We start from the raw sequence: 24,313 nt of genomic DNA, 5'->3' as shown, positions 1-24,313 counted from the left end.
CTGCACACAGCTGCTGTTGAATAACCATTTAGACCATCATTGCACATCAAAATGAAAGCAATTGAATGCAACTTGTAAACTATGTACATCGCATTGAAAGATTTTTTTTAGAGTGTACTCAGAAGTTGCTAGAGCTTTGGACTGCAAGGTTATATATCATTATTTTAAATTATTTATATATGTGGAGCAGTGGGGTCCAAACATCTGAGACCACTAGTTAAAACACTTCTAATGTTATTTAAAGTCATAATGTCTACTTTTTTCTAAATACTGTTAAATTAAATGTTTTAATCCAAAATTTTCAGTGTGGACTTTATTATTATTATTATTATTATTAAATAATACAGAAAAAAGGTGATTAAAGAATTGCAATATAAAACATGCAACCAAATAATAAATGTTCATGTATATGAATATGCTAGATTGCAATACTATCAATCTGAGATTGTGTTATTTTAGACAGCCATTTTATTTTGTATACAAAGATATAAACATCAAACATAAAACATGATTATAAAAGAGCGTTTTAATAGTCTATTAGTCATTCCAGGTTCTAAGATGGCAGTAAAACTAAATTAGGGAAACATGTAAGCATTCATGAATCATAAATATGTTATTTTAAACTAAAATTAAAATTAAATGTATTGCTCCTGTCACCATAACAATGAATAAAAAAAAAAAAAAAAAAAAAGCGTGGCCTAACATATCAAAGTTGGAGTGAAATAAGTCTTTATACAGCTTGCCAAACACTGTGGCTGGTCTTTTATCTACAGGAGTTAATTTTAGCGCCAGTGCTCCTGCTGACAGAGCAAAATGGATACAGGCCCAGCCTTGCTCCTCAATTTATACTATATTAGAAAACACACATTCACACACACAAACAAATGTTTGAGGCAATGCAGGCAAGGTATTTCCTTCACTGCATAAATAAACCTGTGCTAAACCAACAAGTGATATTCAGCACCATGGATAGCGATACTCTCTCACATGCCACATGCTGAACTGAATACACAACAGTTGCACCACTTCAAAAGTCAAAACCTGCATCAATCACCAACTGCGGAAAACCAGTTTAAAGGGATAGTTTACCCAAAAATGAACATCTGCTAAAAATGTACTTACCTTCAGTCCATTTAAGATGTAGATGATTCAGATAAATGTATCACTATATTACTTGCTTACCAATGCATCCTCCAGACAGAATGAGTCTAAACAGCTTATAAAAACATCACAAAAACCCACAAGTGATCCACAAAACTCCAGTCCATCAATTAACATCTTGTGTAACAAATCCATCATAAAAACTTTTTAAACAAATTCCTGCTTACAGCTAAAATACAAGCCTTGTATCCATAATATTTCTTTCTCCAGAGAAACAGCCATCTTGTTTGAATCGGGAAAGAAATATGCACAGATCAAGCACCTTTTTCACATAAAAAGGAAAACAAATATGTCTGTGGACTTTGATGTGGATTATGGACTCATGGAAGCAACAGTTAAAGGGGTCCCTGATTATAATTTCCCTTTTTTTAGTTAGTGCCTAATGTTTCTGTATGAGCATAAACATCTGCAAAGTTACGCTCATCTACGCTGCAAAGTCAACATCCTCTTCACTAATATTCTCTGGGTCTGATTGCATATTTCTGAGGGAGGGGCTTCATAGAACCAGGAAGACAACTGTTTTAAGGAGAATGGAAACAGCGGTGTAGAATAAAGGTAAGATATGAAAAAAAAATATATATATAAATATATAAATATATATTTGTAAAAATTCAAACAATAAATACCATTTTGTGGCTCTTAAAGGGTTAGTTCACCTGATAATGAAAATTTGTCCATCTTCTACTCACCCTCGAAGCATCATAGGGTGATGATGCATCATAAGTTATTCTGACTTTCCTCTTTCAGAATAATCCATTCGAAGTTATAAAAAAAACTGTCCTTGCTCTTCCAAGCCTTTCAATGGGGGTAAGCGGGTGTTTGTTTGTTGCAGTTCATCAGCGCATTGTGGTTAGTGATGAGCACGGAGAGAGAACAAAACAAAACGCTGGTCACGAATTAGAAGCACAAAACAAGGATTTGTAAAGAAAACGTTGGAGGATTTCTAAATAAGCCAAGACGAGACTGGTTTTCCATTGCTAAATTAAGGAAATTTTGTTTCCTTTGCTCTTACATTTCCCAGAGGCGCACACAACGCATATCTTCCATCTTCTACCTGAACGTCTTCTGGTTCCCAACAGTCAGCAGAAGTGAGAAAAAAGTGTCTATTATATTTGAAATCTAGATATTTATCTAAAAAAATGCATGAATTTGCAACAGGGGGCCTTTATTCACATTCAGGGATGTTTTATTACAGATGTGCACACTTAATTTCACTTCTTCTGAACTGTTGTCAACAAACACCCGCTTACCCCCATTGAAAGGCTTGGAAGAGCAAGGACAACTTTTAATATAACTTCGATTGGATTATTCTGAAAGAGAGTCACATACACCTAGGATGTTTCGAGGGTGAGTAGAAGATGGACAAATTTTCATTCTCGGGTGAACTAACACTTAAAATGTGTTGTGACAGATCGCTATAGTACCACAGTTCAAGCTGGGTACCTTGTTTCCACCACGGAAAGATGTCAACTTGAACTTGAAAAATTTTTCAAGTTCAAGTCCACCAATGTTAATCTACTCTCTGGTTTGTTTGTCAAACAAAAATGGCAGATTTGGCGTTACGATTGGTCAGATCGCCCGTCAATCAAAATTGGATTCATTTTGATTACATATGGATACTTGTGAAGTTTTTAACAGCTGTTTGGACTCTCATTCTGACAGTACCCATTCACTGCAGAGGATCTAATGGTGAGCAAGTGATGTACATTTCTCCAATTTTTTTCCAATGAAGAAACAAACTTTTTCAATATCTTTTTTTACTAATAGAACACATAATTTGATCATATAAGCACTCAACATGTAAGAAAAGCTCAATGAAGTACCAATCACATTTAATGGCTCAGCTGCCGACACATAATGGCATTCACACAAGCAGGTGTTCACCCCACCTCTGAAGATGCCTCAGTAAAGACTGATGAGGATGATGAGGATGAAGAAAAAGAGTCCTTGGCTCTAATGAAAGCCACAGTGCTCTAGTGTCTAAAACAGGTTGGAGGGTAAGTAAGGATCACACACCCTGTGGAGCCCAGCACAGCGCTGGTAAATACTTTCCCAGCCCTTGCATTATTGTTCTCAGGGTGAGCCTGGGCTAATGTTGATTGGCTCTGTTTGTGCTGATGTGCCGTTTCCCAGCTGCCTAGCCTTGTTTCCCAGCTCGCTCTGATGGTGAGCCAACAATGACGGGGGCCTGCGTTCTCTCGCGCCTGGAAGAGCACATTTTGAAAACCGGCTGTTCTGTGGCTGTTCTAATTTTAAATGCTCTCTAAACTGCGCCTCTGATGTTACTTGAGGCAAAACAGAGAAGCAAGTGAAGCTCAAATGTGTAACGGAAAGTGAAACATAAACATTTTAATGAAAAACACAGGATAGAAATAATCAGAAAAAATATTAGCTATATACTGTATAACCTCTCAGGGTTTTTACAAAATACAAATTTGATAAATACAAAATTCAAAATACAAATTGTGCTTTCACAACTAGTGAAAGCACAGCATGATGTAAGGTTATAAGCACATTGCAAAAAAACAATAACATAAGGGAGGAAACACACAAATATACATAAGGCACACATTCTCCCTGTCACACATACTGGCTGGAGGCATTGATAGGACTTTAGGACTTCAGGGAAGCATGGCGGAAGAATGAATGTGATAGAGAGCAATGCTTATCGCTGAACTGCAGCACCTCTCAGAAGGAACTCAAGGAATGTTCCAGAAGCACAAGTGCAAAGTGACTTTGGAGGAAAGCAGACAGCTGAACTGATGAAAGTGTCCTATTACAGCACTGTTCTGCCTTTCCGTTTACTGGACCTTCAGTATTTAACATTATTCTATATTTCTTTTCATTAATAGGCAAAATAATTAATCATATATATATAATTTTTCATATTATATCATATAAATATAATATTAATATGGCATACTGTCTTATTTCTGTGGAAATGTTTAGTCTACTAGGTGAAAGAGAGTTGAGTTGGTGTCTAGCATCGGATGTTAGAATGGGAACATGCCAATGCATGTTAAATGGTCAGCAAACACAGCCTTTCTTGAAGCCCAAGACTATTCCAAACACGTCAAGGAGGACTGTGAAAAGCCTCTTAATTCTGAACAAAAGACTGTCTGTGTGTGTCTCTCAGTCCTTTAGAGAGAATAAATAAAAAAAAAATGATTAAGGGTGTAACAATTAGAATAAAGCATTCTCATTTAAGCTATAATGAATTTGAAAGATTTCATGGCACAAAGAGGCTGCACGTTTGCAATCTGCCGATAGATGCAGACTGACAAACAGTTTTCCAGCATAATGGTTTCGTCGATGAAGAAAAATATTGAGTACTGAAGTTTTGAAGACTGTGTGAACTTTGTCCTTATGGACTTCACTCAGTAATTACAAGAAAGGCTATGCAAGAGAATTTGTTGATGTTAGAGAACTAACAGACACATTTTCAATCTTTATTTTTTTTTTCATACTCTTTTAAATGCATCTATTGGAATGATTATGTGTTTATTCAGCCTTTACTCAGCTCTCCAACTGGACTGAATAAACTAAATAAAATCAAGATACCTTTATGTTACAGTATAATCAGTTCTTACAATCCAATGCCCAAATTGTGAAAGTCTTAACTAAACCCATTCTAAAGGTCATCATAGCAAATTTCATTTTACATCATACAATTCTACTTTGCTAATAATTGACAGGTGTTCAAGGTTAAAATGCTATTCAAACTATAAACTCATATGCCTGTAAAGACAAGTCAGAATTATGAATTTCTAGTTAAAATTAATTGTACCAAGTGTCAATTTACATGCATAATATAATTAGAACATAGCCAAATACTGTGATACGTGTGCTTTTTGAGTAGAACTCGCTTAATATTTCTTGCAGAATTCAAAAAGTTTCTTCCTCACTTAAAATTACTTAAAATAACAACGTCTCCTTTACAAAAAGAAAAAAGAAAAACACATGCTGTGTGATGACAGGTCCAGGAACTTCCCAACAAACCTCAGGATAAAGTCTACACCGGTAAACCTGACACAACACTGACTGTCACACTATTTTAGCTCCCCAACAGCTCAATAAATAAACATGAGGGTCTGACTCAAAACAGGGCATATTTGGGCTACAATTCCACTGAGTCTAAGTGATTATATATAATTTTATTGCCACCTCTACCACAGCTTTGGCTTCTGAAGTACACTGTTACAGAAATCCTTTAATTAATGTATCGGGGGCTTTGGAAGAACAGGGATGTCTGACTCAAAGAGGCAGATTAATAGCGATGAAGTGCAGAAGGCATGTAGCGTTTGACATTAAAGCCATGCAGCATTACATATGGAGACTAGATCAATAAAAGAGAAGATGAAAAAAAAGAAAATCCTTCAAGCATGGCAAACTACTGGTGAGCTTTCGCACAGTATTTCAACAACCTGTTTGTGTGTGTATGTGTGTGTCAATGAATGAGCTCTACCGCTGAGAACTGCTGTACGTATGAAAGCAATCACTCTGTTGGAATACATCAGCCTTATACTGAGACAGCAGGGAGCGGAGTCAAGGGGGAAGAGGAGAGGGTAGAAAAGAGGCAAATATACAGTGGAATGACAGAGGCTGAAATGCAGGGGGCAACATCCCGAAGGGCAATGTGCACCATCTCCGGTTGGAGCACTTGACATTTAAACTAGGGTCCGGAAATCCCAAAGGAAAGGCTCAAATGGTTGGATGAAAACATCAGCATGATTCAACATTAAGTGTGCAGCCTCTGCAGGGCTGACATTTGCATTTGAAGACACAAGTAATCCCTGATTCTCAACGAGATATGTCTCATCCCTACAATCAAGACAATCAGAGATGTAAAAGGTGCCACATTTGATAATGGAGGAATAAAGGCCTATCCTACCAAATTTCCAGTGCAAAAGCGTGCAAATAAAGATTATTAATCAAAGAGCCCAAAGTACCAAACTGTGCCCTTGTTCAGAGTCAGAGGGCGATTTATTTATTTATTTTTCAATTAATCTGATTCTGATGGGAAACAACTCATTTAGTTCTATTAACTTTGTAATATTTAACAATAAACAATTTAAAAATAATTTATATTATAAAACATTAATAGCAAGAGAGGGGGAGAGGGATGTTGTTCCGATAGAATGGAGTACAATAAAATGACTCATTGATAAAGAAAGTTAATGGGAACCAGAACGGTTTGGTTACCATCATTCTTTAAAGCTCCACCTGCTGGCAACAGGAAGTGACATGGTTACCACTGTCACAGATACCTAGGAACATATTAAAAAGTGTCAATAGGCTGGCAATATGCTAGAAACATACTAAAACATGCTTGCAACACTTATCTTAGTGCTAAATCATGCTACTAATGCAGTGAAAAAGAAAGTTGCTGTAACTCAGGCTATCAATGTCTGATCTGCCCCAAACTTCACATGTTTAACAAGAGTCCTGTCCTGAACACATCAACATGCCCGTATTTGGTTATAGTCATAGCGCCACCTGCTGGCAACAGGAAGTGTCAAGTTTAACACTGTTATGGACTCCTAGTAAGGTTGCCACCCGTCCCTTAAAATACAGAATCGTCTCGTATTTGAGAATAAAATAGCGCAACATCTCATGCAAATCATCCCACCGGCATTATGTGAAGACTCGTCCCATTCTGCCCCTGATTGGGTAATACTCGCTGCCATCGTTGGATCGATTGGTTTGTTTCAGGTTCACGGCCAATCAGAGTCAGAGGAGGGCGGGTCCCTTGGCAGAGACTCGATTTGAAAGAATGTCAGATGTGCTACAGCATGCCTCGGGAGAACAACATTCATACACTTTATAATAAGGTTCATTTATTAAACATTAGTGTATATAGTGTAAGTAATAAATTTGTTACAGTATTTATTAATCTTTGTTAATGTTAGTTAATAGAAATACAGCTGTTCATTGTTTGTTCATGTTAGTTCACAGTGCATTTTAATAAAGTATTATTAAATGTGGAAATTAACATAAACAAAGATGAACAATTGCTGTATAAGTGCAGTTCATTATTTTTTAATGTTAATTTATGTATTTAACTACTGAAACTTATTTTAAAGTGTTACCGATTTGGGCCCGGTTCCTCGATTACGTTCACTCTTAGCGCGCTAAAAAGACATTGAAAGATATATCTTACCAAAGTTGTTGATGTTTCTAAGTGTGTTCCCCGAAGTGTTCCTTAGGAAGCTTCTTAGCACGCTGCCTCTTACGTCCGATGTTACAAGAGCGCTGTCCAAAGTCAGGGTGCTGAATTAGTTGGCATCGATTGCTCATGAATCGATTTTCCACTTTACGCGAAGGTGCAATACAGCGTTAAGAAAGACAACACGTTCTATGCAAATGAAACATTCCTCAATTTATTACAGTAACATTTATTTTAACATAGTTTAAGTTATCAGTAAAATATAGACTATAAATTAAATTATCAAAGGGTCAGTAATGTTCACACGATATGTTGTGACGGTAAGACAAACCGGGTATCCCTCGCTAATCATCCATGCCGTTGTGCCACTTGTGCCGCTTCTTGACATGGGTTTAACGACTTATAAAAATTATATAATACACTTTTATATTAATGGCAAGGTACTTTACAATTAGAATTAAAATCCGGCTCCGTCTTTGATACAATACAAGAACACGTTGGATCGCTGCCATTGGTCGCTTACTGGACACCACCATGCTTACCCATTTATAGATCTTAACCATTTAAAGCCAAATTGTTTGCCAGATTTTAATTATCAAAAAAATGATTGCCAATTCGCTTTAATTACATTACGAAAAAGCCTAGGCTAATTACCATCTTATTAGTTCTGTAACCACATAAAGTCAACTTCATAAATAGGCCTGTATCCATTGCGAACATAATTTATTATGAGTCTTAAAAAATAACAAAAGATCATTGTTGAGCCACCAAATTGTCAACATACCATAGTTTGACTTGTACTTCGCTGCGCTGGTTTCTAAAGACTGCTGTACAGTAGCGTCATGAGCTCAAATAACGCTAAGAGAGAGCTACGAATGGTCCAGATCAACCTTACGAAAGTGTGACTTACAGAAGATATACTTAGCGTACGAACGTGTCGGGAACCGTGCCATAAGGTTAAGAGAGAGGTTAAGGAATAGGTTAAGAACAACTTAGCGATAAGAACGTTTTGGGGAACCGGGCCTTGTTTATTACGGTTAAGGTGTACAGTCAGACACATAAGAATTATTTTAAAAAGAGATAAGAGACATTTAAAAATATAGTGCCTATGTGAAGCAAATAAACAACTTAACTAATTTAAATGATTGCATTTTTCAATAGGCTACTGTAGAATTAACAATAGACTATATAATATAGATTAACTTACCGATAATAAAAAGAAAATAATAATAATTGGTGTGTTTTACATGAATTTAGAAATGTTTGTAGATCAGTTATTTATTATGTGGTTTCACTGTTTGGATGGTGTTACTGTCTGCAAACAATGACAAATATTTTATCCAAAATCTGTGTTCACGGCACCTTATACAATTACTAAAGTTCATTAGCAATTACAATTTTTATGAAAACATGTTTACAATTTTATGAAAACATGTTTTAAGTTGTGATTTACCACCACTGGCACGTCATCGGACCTGTGGTCATCGTGGCCCCGAGGGGTGTCACCCCCAGGTGTCCCTTATTTTTCTGTATTGAAGGTGGCAACCCTAACTCCTAGCAAGATATTAAAAAGCATCAACAAGTGTTAAAAGGGCTAAGTTCTCAAACTTGCTAGCAACACTTACTAAGTTCTAAAGCATGCTATTAATACTATGAAACAGGGAGTTGTTGTAACTCATGCATACAATGCCCAATATACCTCAAATGTCACAAGATTTATAAGAGTCCAGGCAACCTTTACACTGACTTAAATATGCAATGTCTGATCTGCCCTAAACTTCACGTTTGGTAAGAGTCCTGGCCTGAACTCATCTTAAAGCCAATACTGATTTATAGTCATAGCGCCACCTGCTGGCAACAGGAAATTACTTGTTTTACACCAACTTAAATATGCAATGTGCGATCTGCCTCAAACTTCATATGTTTGGTAAGAGTCCTGGCCTGAAGACATTTACATGCCAATATTCCGTTATAATCATAGCGCCAATTGATGGCAGCAGGAAATGTGTCACAAATATTTACCATTTTATAAGCATATGGCCCAACGTTCACTGTTCTCCTATGGCCACCGGGTGGTGGAGAGCCCGGCTGCGAGGGCCCTTTCATTCCTGCTTGCAGATTTAATTTAATTTATATTTTTATGTTGGAATTGGTTCAAAAAGGCCTAAATGTTACCAGCTAAATTCAGTTTCCTCATTCAAGAACCTACTTATTGTGTAAGCATACATTTTATATCTGACATTAAGCTCTAGTTAATTTTTGTATAGATCCAATTAAGCAGTATCAATTGCTACTTTGTGCCCAGATTATAATTATACCTCAAGAAGCTACAATGAGCAGCTGAGCTCCCCTGTATAATACATACACAATAGATAATAACAGCCTGTGGAGTCTCAGCAGTGATCTGAAAAAACCAAACACACAGACTTGGGAAAAGTCACAAATGAATGTAAATAATGGGTCAAATTACACCTTGCACCTCATACATGCAATTTCCAGGACAAATAAATTTTCTTGGGTATGAGAAACAAGGGTGAAAATTTAAAACATAGGAGAACAGACAGATCCTCTGCATCTTGAAGAGGGCCTGATCTGAGAAAACTTTAATGAGATCACAGATGTGACTGATGTCTCATTGCTAGAAACCAAATTATTACAGAAATCTATGCACGGTCATGGCCACTGCCATACCGATATAGGATAGATTGTGAGGCACCAGTTCCTGTCACCACTCGAAAAACGAAAAGCCAATTAGCCAAGGAGCCTCTTAGAAAATGAAAAGGGAGTATTTTTCATTTCTATTATTGGTTGTATCAGCAAAGTAATTTAAGAAATGCCAAATGTCACCACAGGTCAGCTGGGGGAAAAAAAAGGGTGATAGTGTGAGTTCTGGGCTACTAGAAGAGAGAAAAGTCCTTTACTTTATGCAACCACCAGCGATAATTACGCCTGCCAAATCTCTGGTACTTCTGAAAAATGTCAAACATTCTCTTGGTAATTAGAGGGATTTGCATCTTACCACAAACTAGCAGCAAAACCCTTTTATTCCTTCAGACGTTCACAATTACTTGTGTTGGTGTGTGATTTCTCTATTGTTATGCGATGAAGATACTGAGCTCTCATTGTTTATTTCGTCTTTGATTCTACTACTAGGTTTATTATGTTATCAAACACAGCAGTGTTTCTGCCTGCCTGTTGCTGTTACTCCGACTGACAGTGGTGTAAAGTGGGTGCACACAGTGTGATATGTCTTTTGCGATTGTTGCTTGTCAGATTGTATGATACCATCCCAGTGTGATTTTGGTGAAAAGTAAAGACAGAATGTGTGACGTGACGTCAATGGTTTTGTATGTCAGATTGTATGATATATTGATGATATTCATGAAATAATACCACACAAACCCAACCAAGCCTTTGTGTTTATGTTAGCGATGTTATAATTGAAATAATTAGGTGTAATTTGCACAGTAAGTATTTTTGCATTTAAAACACTAGGTGCAGGGCAGTGGAATGGAAATAAATCAAGGTTTAGAGATAGAGAACTTTTAACTTAAAGGGATACTCCACACCAAAATGAAAATTTTGTCATTAACTTAATGTACCCCCATGTTGTTCCAAACCCGGTTTTCATTCAAATTAAAGCATAAATACATGTAGAAAACGTGTCATGGCTGACTCATAGTAGCGTATGCAGTTTGACATTTTGTGAAATGCCATAAAATCAAGAGTATGTTATCTGTATGTTATTTGTTCATTCTCTTTAACCGTTACTGTAACTAGCTAAAGTACAAAGAAAAAACATTGTTTTCACTGACCAACTTGATTTATTTTTTCAAATATAAACAAATTTTGATTTTGATGGCTGCAATACACTTCAAATAAGTTGGAACATAGATATGTTTAACACTGTCACATCAACTTTCAATGTTTAATTGTTTGGGAATTGGGGATACTAATTGTTAAAGTTTTGCAAGCCAACGTTTTGCCCTTGAAACAAGACTTCAGATGCTCAGCAGTCTTTGTTCGTTTTCACCTTTTTATGACTGGTAATACATTTTCAATAGGAGACAGATCTGAACTGCAGGCAGGCCAGTCTACCACATTCACTCTGTGTCTACAAACCAACACTGTTGTAGCACATGCAGAATGATTCCTGCCATTGTCTTGAACTAATAACCATGGACTTCCCATGGAAGATGTCTTGATGGCAGTATATGTCGCTGTACAATACTAAGAAATGCCTCCATGTCAATGGTACCTTCACACATACCCTTGTCACCCATGCTGTTTGCTCTGCTGCACCCCTGTACCATGACAGACATTTGCTTTTGCATCTGCTTCTGACAAAAGTCTGGTTGGTCCCTTTGGACCTTGGGAAAATACCAAAATAAAGTTGATGTGTGGACTAATCTGAACACAGCACATATTTCCACTGTCTGTTTGACTATCTGAGATGAGCTCTGGCCCAGAACCCTGCGACATTACTGGATAGAATTGATGTATAACTTTCTCCTATAGTAACAGAGATTCAGGTTGCAGTTATTGATGTCGCGGCAGATTGTGTTAAGTGACAGCGTTTTATTTTAAGTACTCCTGAGCCCATGTGTCTATATTTAAAAGTGCAGCATGACTGTTTCTTATGCAGTGCAATCTGAGGGCTCAAAGGGCATGCACATTCAACCTAGGTGTCTTACTCTACACAGACTGAGATTGATCTGGATTCCCTGAATCTTTTCACAATATTATGTATGGTAGTTGGTGAAGACCTAAATTCTTTGTGAATCTGCACTAAGAATTGTGATTTTTGACGTGTTTGACATTTCTCTTGTGAAATTGGCAGAAAGTGATGAGCCATGATCCAGCTTTACTTGTAAAGACTCTTCCTTTTATACCTAAATATGATACCCCATACCTATTACCAGTTCACCAGCTTATCATGGACTGTTTCAAAACAGTGTAATTTGGATATCTATTACCTTTTCACTTTTATTTTGCCTCTGTCCCATTTTTTTTTTGAGTGTGTTGCAGCCATCAAAATCAAAATTTGTTTAGATTTACAAAATACATTTCAGTTGGTCAGTTAAAACTTTGAAAATCTTTTCTTTGTACTTTAGACAATTAATAAAAAGTAAAAGAGCCCAATTAACAAATGACAAAAGCTTGATTTTATTGCATTTTACAAAAATGTCCCAACTTTTCTGGAATTGAAGTCGTGGTTTAAAAATTACTGTATTCTTCTCTCAGCTCACCAGCAGCCACTTACTTCAGTGTTTTCAGGAAAAAAAGGGACAAATTTTACTTTATTTTTTATTATTCCATTTAAATCTAAAAGTCTCAGAACACGTCACTTACTGCGTTGCAATAAAGGATCAAATTACTTGTGCTGCCATATATATATATGTGATTATATATGCATGTAGACAAGAAACCCTGTACTTTATATTTATTTTTAAGTTTTTTATTTTTATTTTTTATTTTTGTGCAAGCAACATATATCGCAAGCCTATTTCAGCCATCCATTTCATGATACTGTAGATATTTTACAAGTGACAATTTTCTTTAAGGGCTCTAAAAAGTGTGAAATGGACTTTTCCTGTCTGCTGCCTCTGACGTCACAGCTCATACGCTGGAAAGATAGTCTCTAAGGGCTTGGGACTTGGCATGTTATGTGGTAACATTGAATTCAAATGTGTGTAACAAAGAAAAGTACATTTGAATAACATTAATGGGAAACACATCTAACCAGTAAACACAAGCTTTTGTTTACCCATTTCTAAAATTTACACAATGTTGGAATAAATAAAAAAAATAATGTGCTGGTACAGGGCTGGTATTATTTATAAAACCTTACTTACAACAGTAGCTTTGTAAGTACTAGCTTAGCCAGACAATAATAATAAATCATAGTGCAATTAAACATAGTCATTACTCTGTCCCTCAGCCAGTCTTTGACATTTTGAAGCCTGTTGAACCATATAAATTCTGATGAGAGGTTGTTCTTTCCTCTGTGGAGCAATTTTCCAGCCTTATTAGATTTGCAGCCCTCTTCAGGTACAGAAGGAAACAGCTACTATACGCACACAACTGGAACAAAGTCATCCTCGTTTAACATTGTTCAAGGCATAAAGCCAAGGCTTTCACAACAATACTATAAAAAGTCCCCACCTGACTAAAGTAATATTTTAGAAGGCCACAGGAGATCACATTAGCCTTCAGCATGGTGCCATAATCACTGTTAAATCACGTGACACAGACCATGTGACACAGATGGTTAAGCATTCTGGGTGAAAAATAATATAATGATGATGAATTTTAATTACAGAGGTGATAGGCTTGCCTAATATCAGCATTCACAGCATGCACAGTCAACCAGATAAATTGAAGGGCCGTAACTCAGAATTTGATTTTAAATCTTGTTGGACTAGAACAAATGATCTCAAGGTGACTTTGACACAGGTAAAACTGATGAAGTTGCATTCTGCATATCTAAAACTGCGTGGACACGCTCCCAAAATAGACCACACTAATTTAAAATGTTTGCCATTTTAATTAGATTGTGCTCTGAGATTGCCTTATCTGATGAACTTACGGGGGTGGTGTGATTCAGCGACATCTGAGCCGGAACAGAGTAGAAAAGCATTACATAACAAACTTTGTTGCGCACAACTAGTTTAAATAGGTTATTGTGGTGCCTTAATTCAGATAGCAGCTGAATGGCATCTGAAACTTGAAATAGCAACACTACAAAGCAGCCCACTCAGTGGAAAAGCTAGAAACTCTTTATGCTTTATTAAATAAGTCAGCAGGAGATACATTTCTAAGAAGTACAGTTTGCTTGGGGCATCTAGTATTTTAAATGTAGCAAAACATCTTTGCTTCTGTTGACTATGTCATACTTCCGAGCACTTTATGATATTAATATTGTAGTGTAAGGAATTCTGGGAAAAACTGGGTTTACTAATTTATGGAATCATCTAATGTGACAGCCCGACAAGCAGCTGCATCCTCCGCCGAAGTCAGAAGCCTAGGAATGAAAGGTCAAGGAGTCAAACTAGTCCAAGTCTCTGTCCAGCAGTGTCCTCCAGTCGACGACAGTTACAGTATCTGTGACATTCTTCTTTCATTAACCCCTGCTACAAAAAATATCACTCTGTCATATTTCCAATGCAAACTCAAAGAGATATTATTAATATCTGCTGTCTATGAAAGGGAAACAACATATGTGAAGGGAACTGGAGGGAGAAAAGAGTAAATGAGCTTTGAGGAAATTGGCAAAAGAGGCTCAGCATAAGGCAGCCCCAATTCAAGGGAACCCAGATCATACTGAAAGCTATTTTCCCTTTAAACAAGAGAACCACCATGAGAAGCGGTTATGAACAAGCCTCCCTTGTGAAATAATGAGGCTGCAAAAATATCATTGACTGTATTAAACGCATTTAGGCTTAAAATAATGAGGTGGAAAGAATCAAATGAGAAAGCCACAGTGCATGTGACCTGCTCGCAAATTCGACATGTCTAAAGGTCAATCCTATAACGCCACATGCTCCCACCTCTGTTGAATTGTCTCCACTGGCTGTCGTCAAGGGATGGTGACTCCTCTCTATCAAGCCAATGCACTTCAGAATGGACTTTGATGTCACTTCTTCATTCACAGAAGTTGACCCATAAAAGCCTGGCTCAGCACTGTGATCATGGACATTCTGATGAGGGCAGAGGTCTAGGTCCAACATGTCTAGGAAGTTCGCCAGTCTTGTGTTAAAAATAGCACTGTACAGCCATACACAGGAATACATATGGATTCACTGAATCCAATTACGGTATATCACTCCAATGATTTTAAATATAGCCAGGGATGGACAAAATATATTTGAATTAAAAGACACATATCCTAATAAAATATACATTTTAAAATATTTTATACTTAAGTACTTACTTTTGAATGTACTTAAATATCAACTGTAAAAGTGATAATAAGGATAACCGTATGTGATTTTAATTACTATTTGATATACTTCATTTAAAATACTTGGAGACAGGATTTTAATGTCCCTATCACACAGACTGGATAGAGCTGATTTAATTGAAAAGTAAATGATTTTTTTGATTTTTCAGGTAATGCATATTGGGAAATTTACATAGCATTCTCAATGCAGTTCTAAATGGGACACAAACCTGTTAAAAAAATAAATAAATAAATAAACATTTCCCAAAATGAAAATAGACTGAAGATTATAAAGTAAATTACTGGAGTAAAAATACCATCCACCACTGAATATAGCACAAACCTCCTAGCAAGTAGCTGCTGAATACTGCAGCAGTACAGATGCATTTCACCATGATAAAAACAAACACATCTTCTCTCTCTCTCTCTCTTTGACACAGCAGCTGAAGCAGCAGTTTGTAAATGTGTTTGTGAATGTTTATGGGAGTGTATGGACTGAGCAACTCTGTCACAACAGGTAGTGGTGAGAATGAGTTGCAAAAACAGACAGCTGCACGCCTCTGCACCTGATACTTCCTGACAGACACAGGGCTCCAGTCAGACCATGTTTCCAACACAGCTGTCACCCTAGAAGCCTTTCTCTTCTTTGAGGTCAGAAAAATGCTTCAGTATGACTATATATGCTGCAACAAAGCTTTGTTTATTTTTGTAGTAGATCAGCTTACTAAAATTGATTCAGTCTTTACTGAGAGACAGCGAAACTGCTTTAATACAAAGAATAATCGCGGTTGAAAAAACATGATTCTTGTGGGTCAAAATAAAATCATTGTATAAATCACTGTGCATTTGTGCGCAGTGCACTTGTGAAGTACTTCACACACTGAAAGCCCTTTACAAGTAATGAGGTCACGACTCAGACATCACTCATGTAGCCTACCATTGTGTGACAGTACTCTAGATGTCATCTAGTGTGTGGACAGAGCCTTCTGTTATTCTCTTCCTTGATAATCAATTACTAGCTATGGCTGAAAAAGTGGTAAATGGGACCACAGATCACACTGATGAAATAGTGCCCCCTGCTGGCTCTCAACAACCAACACCAACATTACCACTTACATGACTTACAAGGTTGGCATGAATGATGATGGTTTGAAAATTGAATAATTGTAATAATAATAATAGGTAATGTTCATTGCATATCCAAACTCATTTTGGTTGTTACAGCACTACAATGCAGAGTGTGGTAAATAATGCCTATGCTGATTAAGAACAGTTAACATTATTAAAACCATCTGACAGTCTAATTCCCTAATGAAACAAATAGGAAATATGTGCTTGTAGCAGACTTAATGGTTTATCCCAAAATGTTGTTTTCTGCAGTCCGACCTTTGGGGATTTCAGGTTATTTCCCTAGACACATAATAATTAAAATGCAAAATGAGGTTGAGTATGAATGCTTGTTAACATTCTTTCACAGAGCCATGTGCCATGTTAAAACTTGGCAAGCCAATAAAATGTCTGGTAATTTTACAAGGATATTCAACATAACATTTAACTCTGGAATATTACAGTGACCCCAGAAGTCTGAAATATCTATAGTTTTGAACACACACACACATGAGAAAGAGAGAGAGAGCGAGAAAGAGCGAGAGAAAGAGAGAGAGAGAGAGAGAGAGAGAGAGAGAGAGAGAGATTTACAGTAAATTACTTTAGAGACACAATATTTGTCATTGCATAGTGTATTTTTTTCCAATTAATTTAGCATCTCCAAGCAGCACAGTAGCCTTTCTGAATGAATCAGTGTAACAAACTGATTCAGTAAATAATTTAAAGACTCACTTGTTAAATTTCAGTATGTACAAATTGTTTGAAGGAATGATTCAATGAGTCACTCATTATAGTCACTTGTCACCACCAACTGGTTTATCGATATGTAGAAAATAAGTATTTTGTTCATTATAATTTATAATACAGCAATAATGCAAAACACAATTTCAACTCAACTTTAGCAGATTTGACATGTTAATTATTTTCAATAAAAATAATGTGAAATACAATTTCATGGCAGTAATAACACCTTTATGGTATTTACTCAGCATCAGCAGATCTTAAAATAACTAAATTATAATTTTAAATAGGAATAATTGCAAATACAGTTCCATACCAACAATAAATAGTTATGGATGACACTCACCATTTTATTGAAAAGGCTTTGGACCCTGCTTAAACTGAATATTTGAGCTTTTTTTATATAAACACAAAGCCTGACATCGAAGCTTCTTATTTGACTTTTAAAGGACCCTCATGAGGAACAATTTGTATTCCACTTCCACTAATTTAAAACATCATCCCTTCTGAAAAGCCATCCGTCTGTCATTGTTTTTGCGTGTTTAGTACTACATGCTGTTTAACACTTCAGATGTAGTCAAGTACAAGTCAAGAGACCAAAGTAGGTGTGAGTATTTGTGCATGACTAATGCAATGTTGATCATCAGCAGCTGTTAAGGAAAAGAACAGAAGATTATTCCTGGGAAAACTATAGGTGATCCACTGAGCATTCGTGCAAAGCTTTGTTACTGTAAAAGGATCCCTATACAACTCCTGATCAATTCTACTCAGCGCGGGAGAAAAGGTGATGCATATCTAAGTAGCAACAGTATGGTCTGCAGCAGAAGCACAGATCTTCAGTCTGATGTAACATATTCCCTTCAGAAGAGGTATTCACATCCCTTTCTGTCATATTCATGTGTCCACCAATAAACAGAAACCATCTAACTGGATCCATTTTATCGAGGCAGCTCAATTTCCCACGAGACATAATTCCAACCTGAGGGCATTGTGCCATTTGTCAGTTGACAGGAAACACACATGCAAACAGCTGCTAGAAATCATCCTGTAAGAGGTGCATATTCATACAAACAACACTAAACATGGTTTTTGTAGAAGATGAGTTTCTAAAATCTATTTGACTGCAGACATCTGGGGTACGGTGTACATTTTAGGACATCCTCAGACCTCAGTCATTAAATGAAAAGGCTTCATACCTCAGACTAAAAGGCTTCAGTCATCGGACAAAATGGCATCGCGCCTCTGACTGAAAAACTTCAGGTCTCAGGAAAACCGACGTCAGGTGTCAGGTCTCATACAATTATTAACGTTAGGCATCAGACGAAACGGACTCGGACAAAAAGTCATCAGACGAACCGGACTCAGAAAAAAAATCATCAGACGAAACGGACTCAGACAAAAAGTCATCAGACGAAACTGACTCAGACAAAAAGTCATCAGACGAAACTGACTCAGACAAAAAGTCATCAGACGAAACTGACTCAGACAAAAAGTCATCAGACGAAACGGACTCAAGTGGACTATCGCGTTGCCCCATGTGACGTCACACGCACGCCGTTCGCAGGAAGTGGTATATCATGGTTGATTGATGGCAAAAGGAGGTAAGCAGTGTCTGATATTTTATATTTTAACAGTTTTATTCAAATGTTACACTAATTAAGTTATACAGGGAAGAGAACATGCTTTTCGAGAGTCTTGTGTGCACGTTTAAAAAGTTAGTTAGCCATATTGCAACTAGCGAGCTTTTATTTTGGCCAAGTAGTAAAATTACCCTTACGAAAAATAACCATGGTTTTACTATCAAAAAAAACAACAACAACAAAAAAAAAAACACATGGTCGATATAGTTAAATCAAGTGCCATATTACACATTCATCTGATCAGATATTTGATATGATGGCTGTTTAAGGAAAAATAATATTTTTATTTTCATTATGATTGTTGTATCTTAAATGCTATAACCACAAATAAGTAAACATTATAACACATTTAAACTGTTGTTAGGATTACTCATGAGATGATATATTACAAAGTTTATGTCATTATTAATTTTTCTAATACATTATGCATTCATTATAATGCCGTAAGAATACTCTTATAATTTGTTGGTCAATATAGTTATATCATGGTATCCAGAGATTAACCATGGTTTTGCTACAATAAACATAGTTTAACCATGGTGTTTATAGTAAAACTGTGGTTATACAAATGGTTCGTTAATCATTACACTAAAAAAAAAAAAAAAAAAACGTTACTACACTTTTACTATAATAAAACCATGGTCACTTTACGTCTGTGTAAAGCAAATTCTTTTAAGCTATTAGACTGAAATCTTGGTCTAATTATAACATGCCTGTATGAGTCTAACACTAACGTTAGTTGTTGAATTAAATGATTTTGTAAAAACAATGGTTCTGTCTTATAATTAAATATATATTTGTTTGTTTCAGTCAATCAAGTTATCGCTGACATTTTCTGGGTAAGCGTGGCCATGCTGAGCAGGACGATTACCTGGATTCAGTACCCATTTAGATGTCCAGGCAACAAATAAGCTCCTCCATGCAAGAGAATTACCATTTGTTCAATCCAAACCTGAATGTCATCCTGGACTGTACAGAAATCTGCTGTGAAAGCCCTACATCACTGAAATTCCACTCTGAAGTTATAAGCGCACTACCACATTCAAAGGTCTGGTTGGGGTAGCTCTGATGACTTTTTATCCATGTCCGTTTCGTCTGATGCCTAACGTTAATTGTATGAGACCTGACACCTGACGTCGTTTTTCCTGAGACCTGAAGCTTTTCAGTCAGAGGAGCGATGCTGTTTTGTCTTATGACTGAAGCCTTTTAGTCTGAGGCATGACGCCTTTCCATTTGATGATTGAGGTCTGAGGATGTCCTAAAATGTACACCTTACTGGAGACTTTAATGACCCTGCTCTGCACCTGGCTCTTCAACAGCCATCCTTTGATCATGGAGATTAAAAGCCTCTTTCAGGCGTGCCAGAGAAGAGGCAGTGTTACACAGCGGCAACATGCTTGATTTTACACTTGTAAGACAGGGCACTGATCCCAAGTATGACGCCTATTCCAGCTATTAATCCATCCCCTCAGGACTTGTCCTCAGTGGGTCCGTAACATCCGTATGTTCACCACTGAGTAGACATATTCGGCTTCTAGCTGGCGAACTTTGGTCAGTTTATAGCGAATAATTTGAAACAAATTAGATTAAAGAGACTTAAAGTGACAAACAAGATTTGTTAAAGAGCAGGTAAACCACAACAGCCTTAGAATAATAATTCAGTTTTAGCCATAAATTTAGAATTATTAAGCTGCCTTTCAGTATAAACAAACTTACGGAAATATACTTTGAAACTACTTTTCTGCTCTATTAATTAGGACAAATGAGAACATTTGTAGATTTGTAGATCCCAAAACACAAAAATTGTCTATATAGGTTTGAACTAAATTAATGTCATGTGGCCCATAAAGCATCCTTTTTCATCCTTAAGGCCTTGTGGTTGTGCTTAAACACGCCTAACAAAATATTACCTCTTACTGATAAAAAAAAGTCTCATAAATGTTCATACCAAGAGTTGATGTATTTATTCAAGTAAACTAAACAACTGATATGTAAATGCCTCATTCATTCATTCATTCATTCATTCATTCAACTGCAAGTCCGAATGACTCACTGAATAGCGCACGTTCTCTATCTAGCAGTGATGCGAGGTCTGGATCGCAATAATTATCTTCGTGATCTCGTCACACTGCCCCCACGCGACGGGTTATCAGCCAACAAGACTGCATCTCGCACACTTTACGGACACCGGTACTGCTGTTTGTCCATATCTCTCCATCTCCCCAGTCCAACTAGGAAACACATCAAGCCCTTTTCAGTATTCATTCCGCGTAACGACATAGGCTACTTGATACGCTAAGCATCTAATCAAGATTACAGACAGAAAAAAAAAGATGTTTATAGCTTACCTGTTTATATTTATTAAATAGTATATAATAATGAGTGATTTGATTTGTGCTGGCGGTACTATTCTTATAATCCGTTTAGCATCAGATGAATCAGCTCTGATGCAAATTAAAATGCTAGGCAGGTGGTAATGACCGAGATACATCAGGCAGAAGTGCAGCCCAGGGGTTTGCCTCCACCCCGACTAAATTCAATCAAACTAAAAAGATCATTATTTTTTTTAAACAGAAAACTATAAATTTTACGTTTCTAAAACTTATCTTATAAAAGCCTTTATATATTTAATATCCCGCTAAGAATCACACAAATAAAAAAGCTCACACCAAGCCTCATCCAAATAAATCCACTGAAAACGACGAGGATGTTTCAAACATATGTGATCATGTTATGGTGTATATGGGGACGGCGTGCAACAGTTAAATCCTCCAAATCAAGGCTGATCAATTGGCGTCCAGACGCGTCAATTCCATCGCGAGATGCTGGTGGGTGAGATGGTACCCAGACAAGTGTAAGGTCGAAATCTTACGTGCCACACGTTATCCAGCATGTTCTTTACTTATAGAACAATACATGTGTTGATGGTGCATTTCCTTGGCTGTATAGCCTACCCAATACCATAAGGAATCGTGATTCTCCAACCCATATCGAGCTGCAACCCATATCGAGCTGCGCTACTATATGCCTCATAACACGCGTTCATGTGAGATTCCCCACTTCTTCAGTAATTAGCCGTTTTCTGATGCGTGCAGTTAATATGTAAAACAGCTCGGATAAAATCTCCCTACGCCTTTATATTACTTTGTGTTCCATCACTTTATGACCACAAGCAACTCACGTATCCGCTCGAGCATAGGCTACTGCAAGAATATTTATTGAGTCCTCGCTCAATGCCTGCATTGAGTAAATGCGCTTCTATTCTCAAGCATTTGCTGCACGGCTGGCTCTCCTCTCCCTACATCCACTCCATGCACGTTCACATCTCTATACACACTGATGCAAAACCTCCGAATAACTCTTTGAGACTGATGACTTACCTCGCACGCATGTGACCATCATAAAAAATATCAGATTCCAAAATGTAACTCCAGTTTTAATCCCCATTTTCTTTGCTTGGGAGTCCATCGGACCACATCTAATACATCCCCTCTTGAAAACGGTCGGGAATCCCGTTGATCTGACGCTGTGCCCCTCTGTGTCATCTATGTTCATATTCACATAAAGGTAGTTGTTCTTTCCCTCAGCCGGAAGCGGAGCGGTTCGCGGTGTTGCTCAAAGTGAACGGTGATGCTTGGATCCCACAGCAACCTTGACGAGGACTCAACCATCTCGCCAAAAGGGGCCAAACTCTCTGCGCTGTGATCTCGTTAACCGACTCATATGCCCTGCTATTCAGTGGATTAACTGTGTGATTTCAGTGCTGTCATAATTGATCAAATAAAATAATTAGTGCATTTATCAGTAAATGGATGAATTAAGCACTGCTGCTGTTCCCCCCAGCAGGTATAAAAAGGTAAAGTAAAATATGTAGTCATTTTGAACTAGAGCATATGTGCAAATGCTTATTATTGGCCATTTGGCGTTTTAACGCAAAATTTGTTTAATAGGCCTATATATATATTTATTTTCATAAAGACACACCAAACCAATCCGTTGACCACGCACATTTATACATGTAACAGTAGACTTAATATGATGGAAACAACGGCATTGTAAAAACTATTCTATGTTTAATTATGTCCAACTTGCTGTAGTGGACTTACCTATTTAATTTTATTGAGTTTTGGAGTCCTCCTGTAAGTAGGCTAACTAGCTACTTGAGAATCTTGAGGGTAACGTAATCTTACTTTACTAGTCTAGAGTTAATATTATAATTGTTTCCTACGAAAGGCATCTTTGTAAGAAGTTTGGCACTGAATGTGAGATCTAAGACTGGGTGATAGCAATGTAGAAGGACACTCCTGCCATCTACAGGCTAAACACACAGTCAAATTTCATCAGATGTATGCAGACACCCTCACATTCCCACGTGCCTGAAACAAAACACACCCTCTCACACACACATTTGAGATAACTAGACAGATATGATAGAAAACAGCAACTTACCATCATCAACACCAAACCAACCCTTCAGTCATAACTAGTACAAATTTTTCGCTTTTTAGCTAACAAGTTATTGTCAATAATTTGGAACCCACGATCAACATTTAGCAAAATTTTTGAAAATTAAGAATGAAGATTGAAATTAACACCTTTTAAAAAAATATATAATCATGAAACTGTCCAAGGTGCTGAAGTCTCTGATGCAGCACATTTGAATATATATAGATATATAAGAGAGCCTGTGCATTATGAATAGCCAAAATACCAAGCTAGGATTATATTCAACAAAGTCATTCATCCAATATTTTAGCCACAACTTGCTCTAAAGCACTAATTAGATCGTGGAATTCCGTCCTCATTAGTCTTGCAGATCAACACCCCTCTGAACAAAGGAAAGAGCAATAAATCATATAGTCATAGGCATAAGCATATAACCTTTACTCATCGCAGTCTCTCAATGACAGGATCAGGGGAGAGAGAGAGAGATGGTGGAAAATCCACGAGAGAATGAATTATGACTGCACCTCATCAAATCCACATTTCTCCTCTGCTTTGAGTACAAGAGACTAACCCTCTTCTCCCTCTTTCCTCCAACACACCAAATTAAAATACAGTTAAGGTCCCTTAGATACCAGATTGGCTCAGTGCAACTGGACATTTGGGGAATGATATCGCTATACACTGCAGTTATTCACTTAGAACTCATAAGCAGTTTTAATGTGTGTTGTTTGCCAGTCTTCATATACCAATAAGTTTATACTGAAAATGAGAGAGGTATATATTAGGTTTGTATATATTAGCAAAATTAGAAGCACTTTATTATTAGTTATATGTCATTTAGCCGAAAAGTTTAATCCAAAGTCACTTAGCATATACTAATTGCTCTCCCTGGAGCACTAGATCAAGGGCACAATTGAGACTCACTGCAACTCTCCAGTTCACAGGTTTGCTTGGATCGAACTTACAAAATTTGCTTGGCAAACCTTCATCTTTAGGTTATAAGATACAACTGAATCTTTAAACTCAAAGTAGCCTTTAAAAAAAATTATAATAATTCCTTGCTGAAATAAAATAGCTTGATGTACTATGTAAACATATGTAAGTTTCAAA

The 24,313-nt window shown here is 36.9% G+C and overlaps 1 protein-coding gene across 5 annotated transcripts in view; it reads right to left on the bottom strand.

Moving 5' to 3' along the window:
* LOC132104209 (CUB and sushi domain-containing protein 3-like) overlaps nt 1–22,453 on the bottom strand; it is a 435,094-nt gene extending 412,641 nt beyond the window's left edge. For 4 of the 5 annotated variants that reach the window (XM_059509502.1, XM_059509503.1, XM_059509504.1 and 1 more), the window contains exon 1: nt 22,138–22,453. In XM_059509502.1, the coding sequence (XP_059365485.1) occupies nt 22,138–22,312 (175 nt within the window). In that variant the 5' untranslated portion in view covers nt 22,313–22,453. The remainder of the gene's footprint in view (nt 1–22,137) is intronic. The other variant, XM_059509505.1, reaches the window with a different exon arrangement.
* Nucleotides 22,454–24,313: the final 1,860 nt, after the last annotated feature.

This window comes from Carassius carassius, chromosome 25 (assembly GCF_963082965.1).
Source record: "Carassius carassius chromosome 25, fCarCar2.1, whole genome shotgun sequence".
Classification (NCBI taxonomy): domain Eukaryota; kingdom Metazoa; phylum Chordata; class Actinopteri; order Cypriniformes; family Cyprinidae; genus Carassius; species Carassius carassius.
The sequence above is the reverse complement of the archived record's forward strand: the minus strand, read 5'-3'. Positions and strand labels throughout refer to the sequence as shown.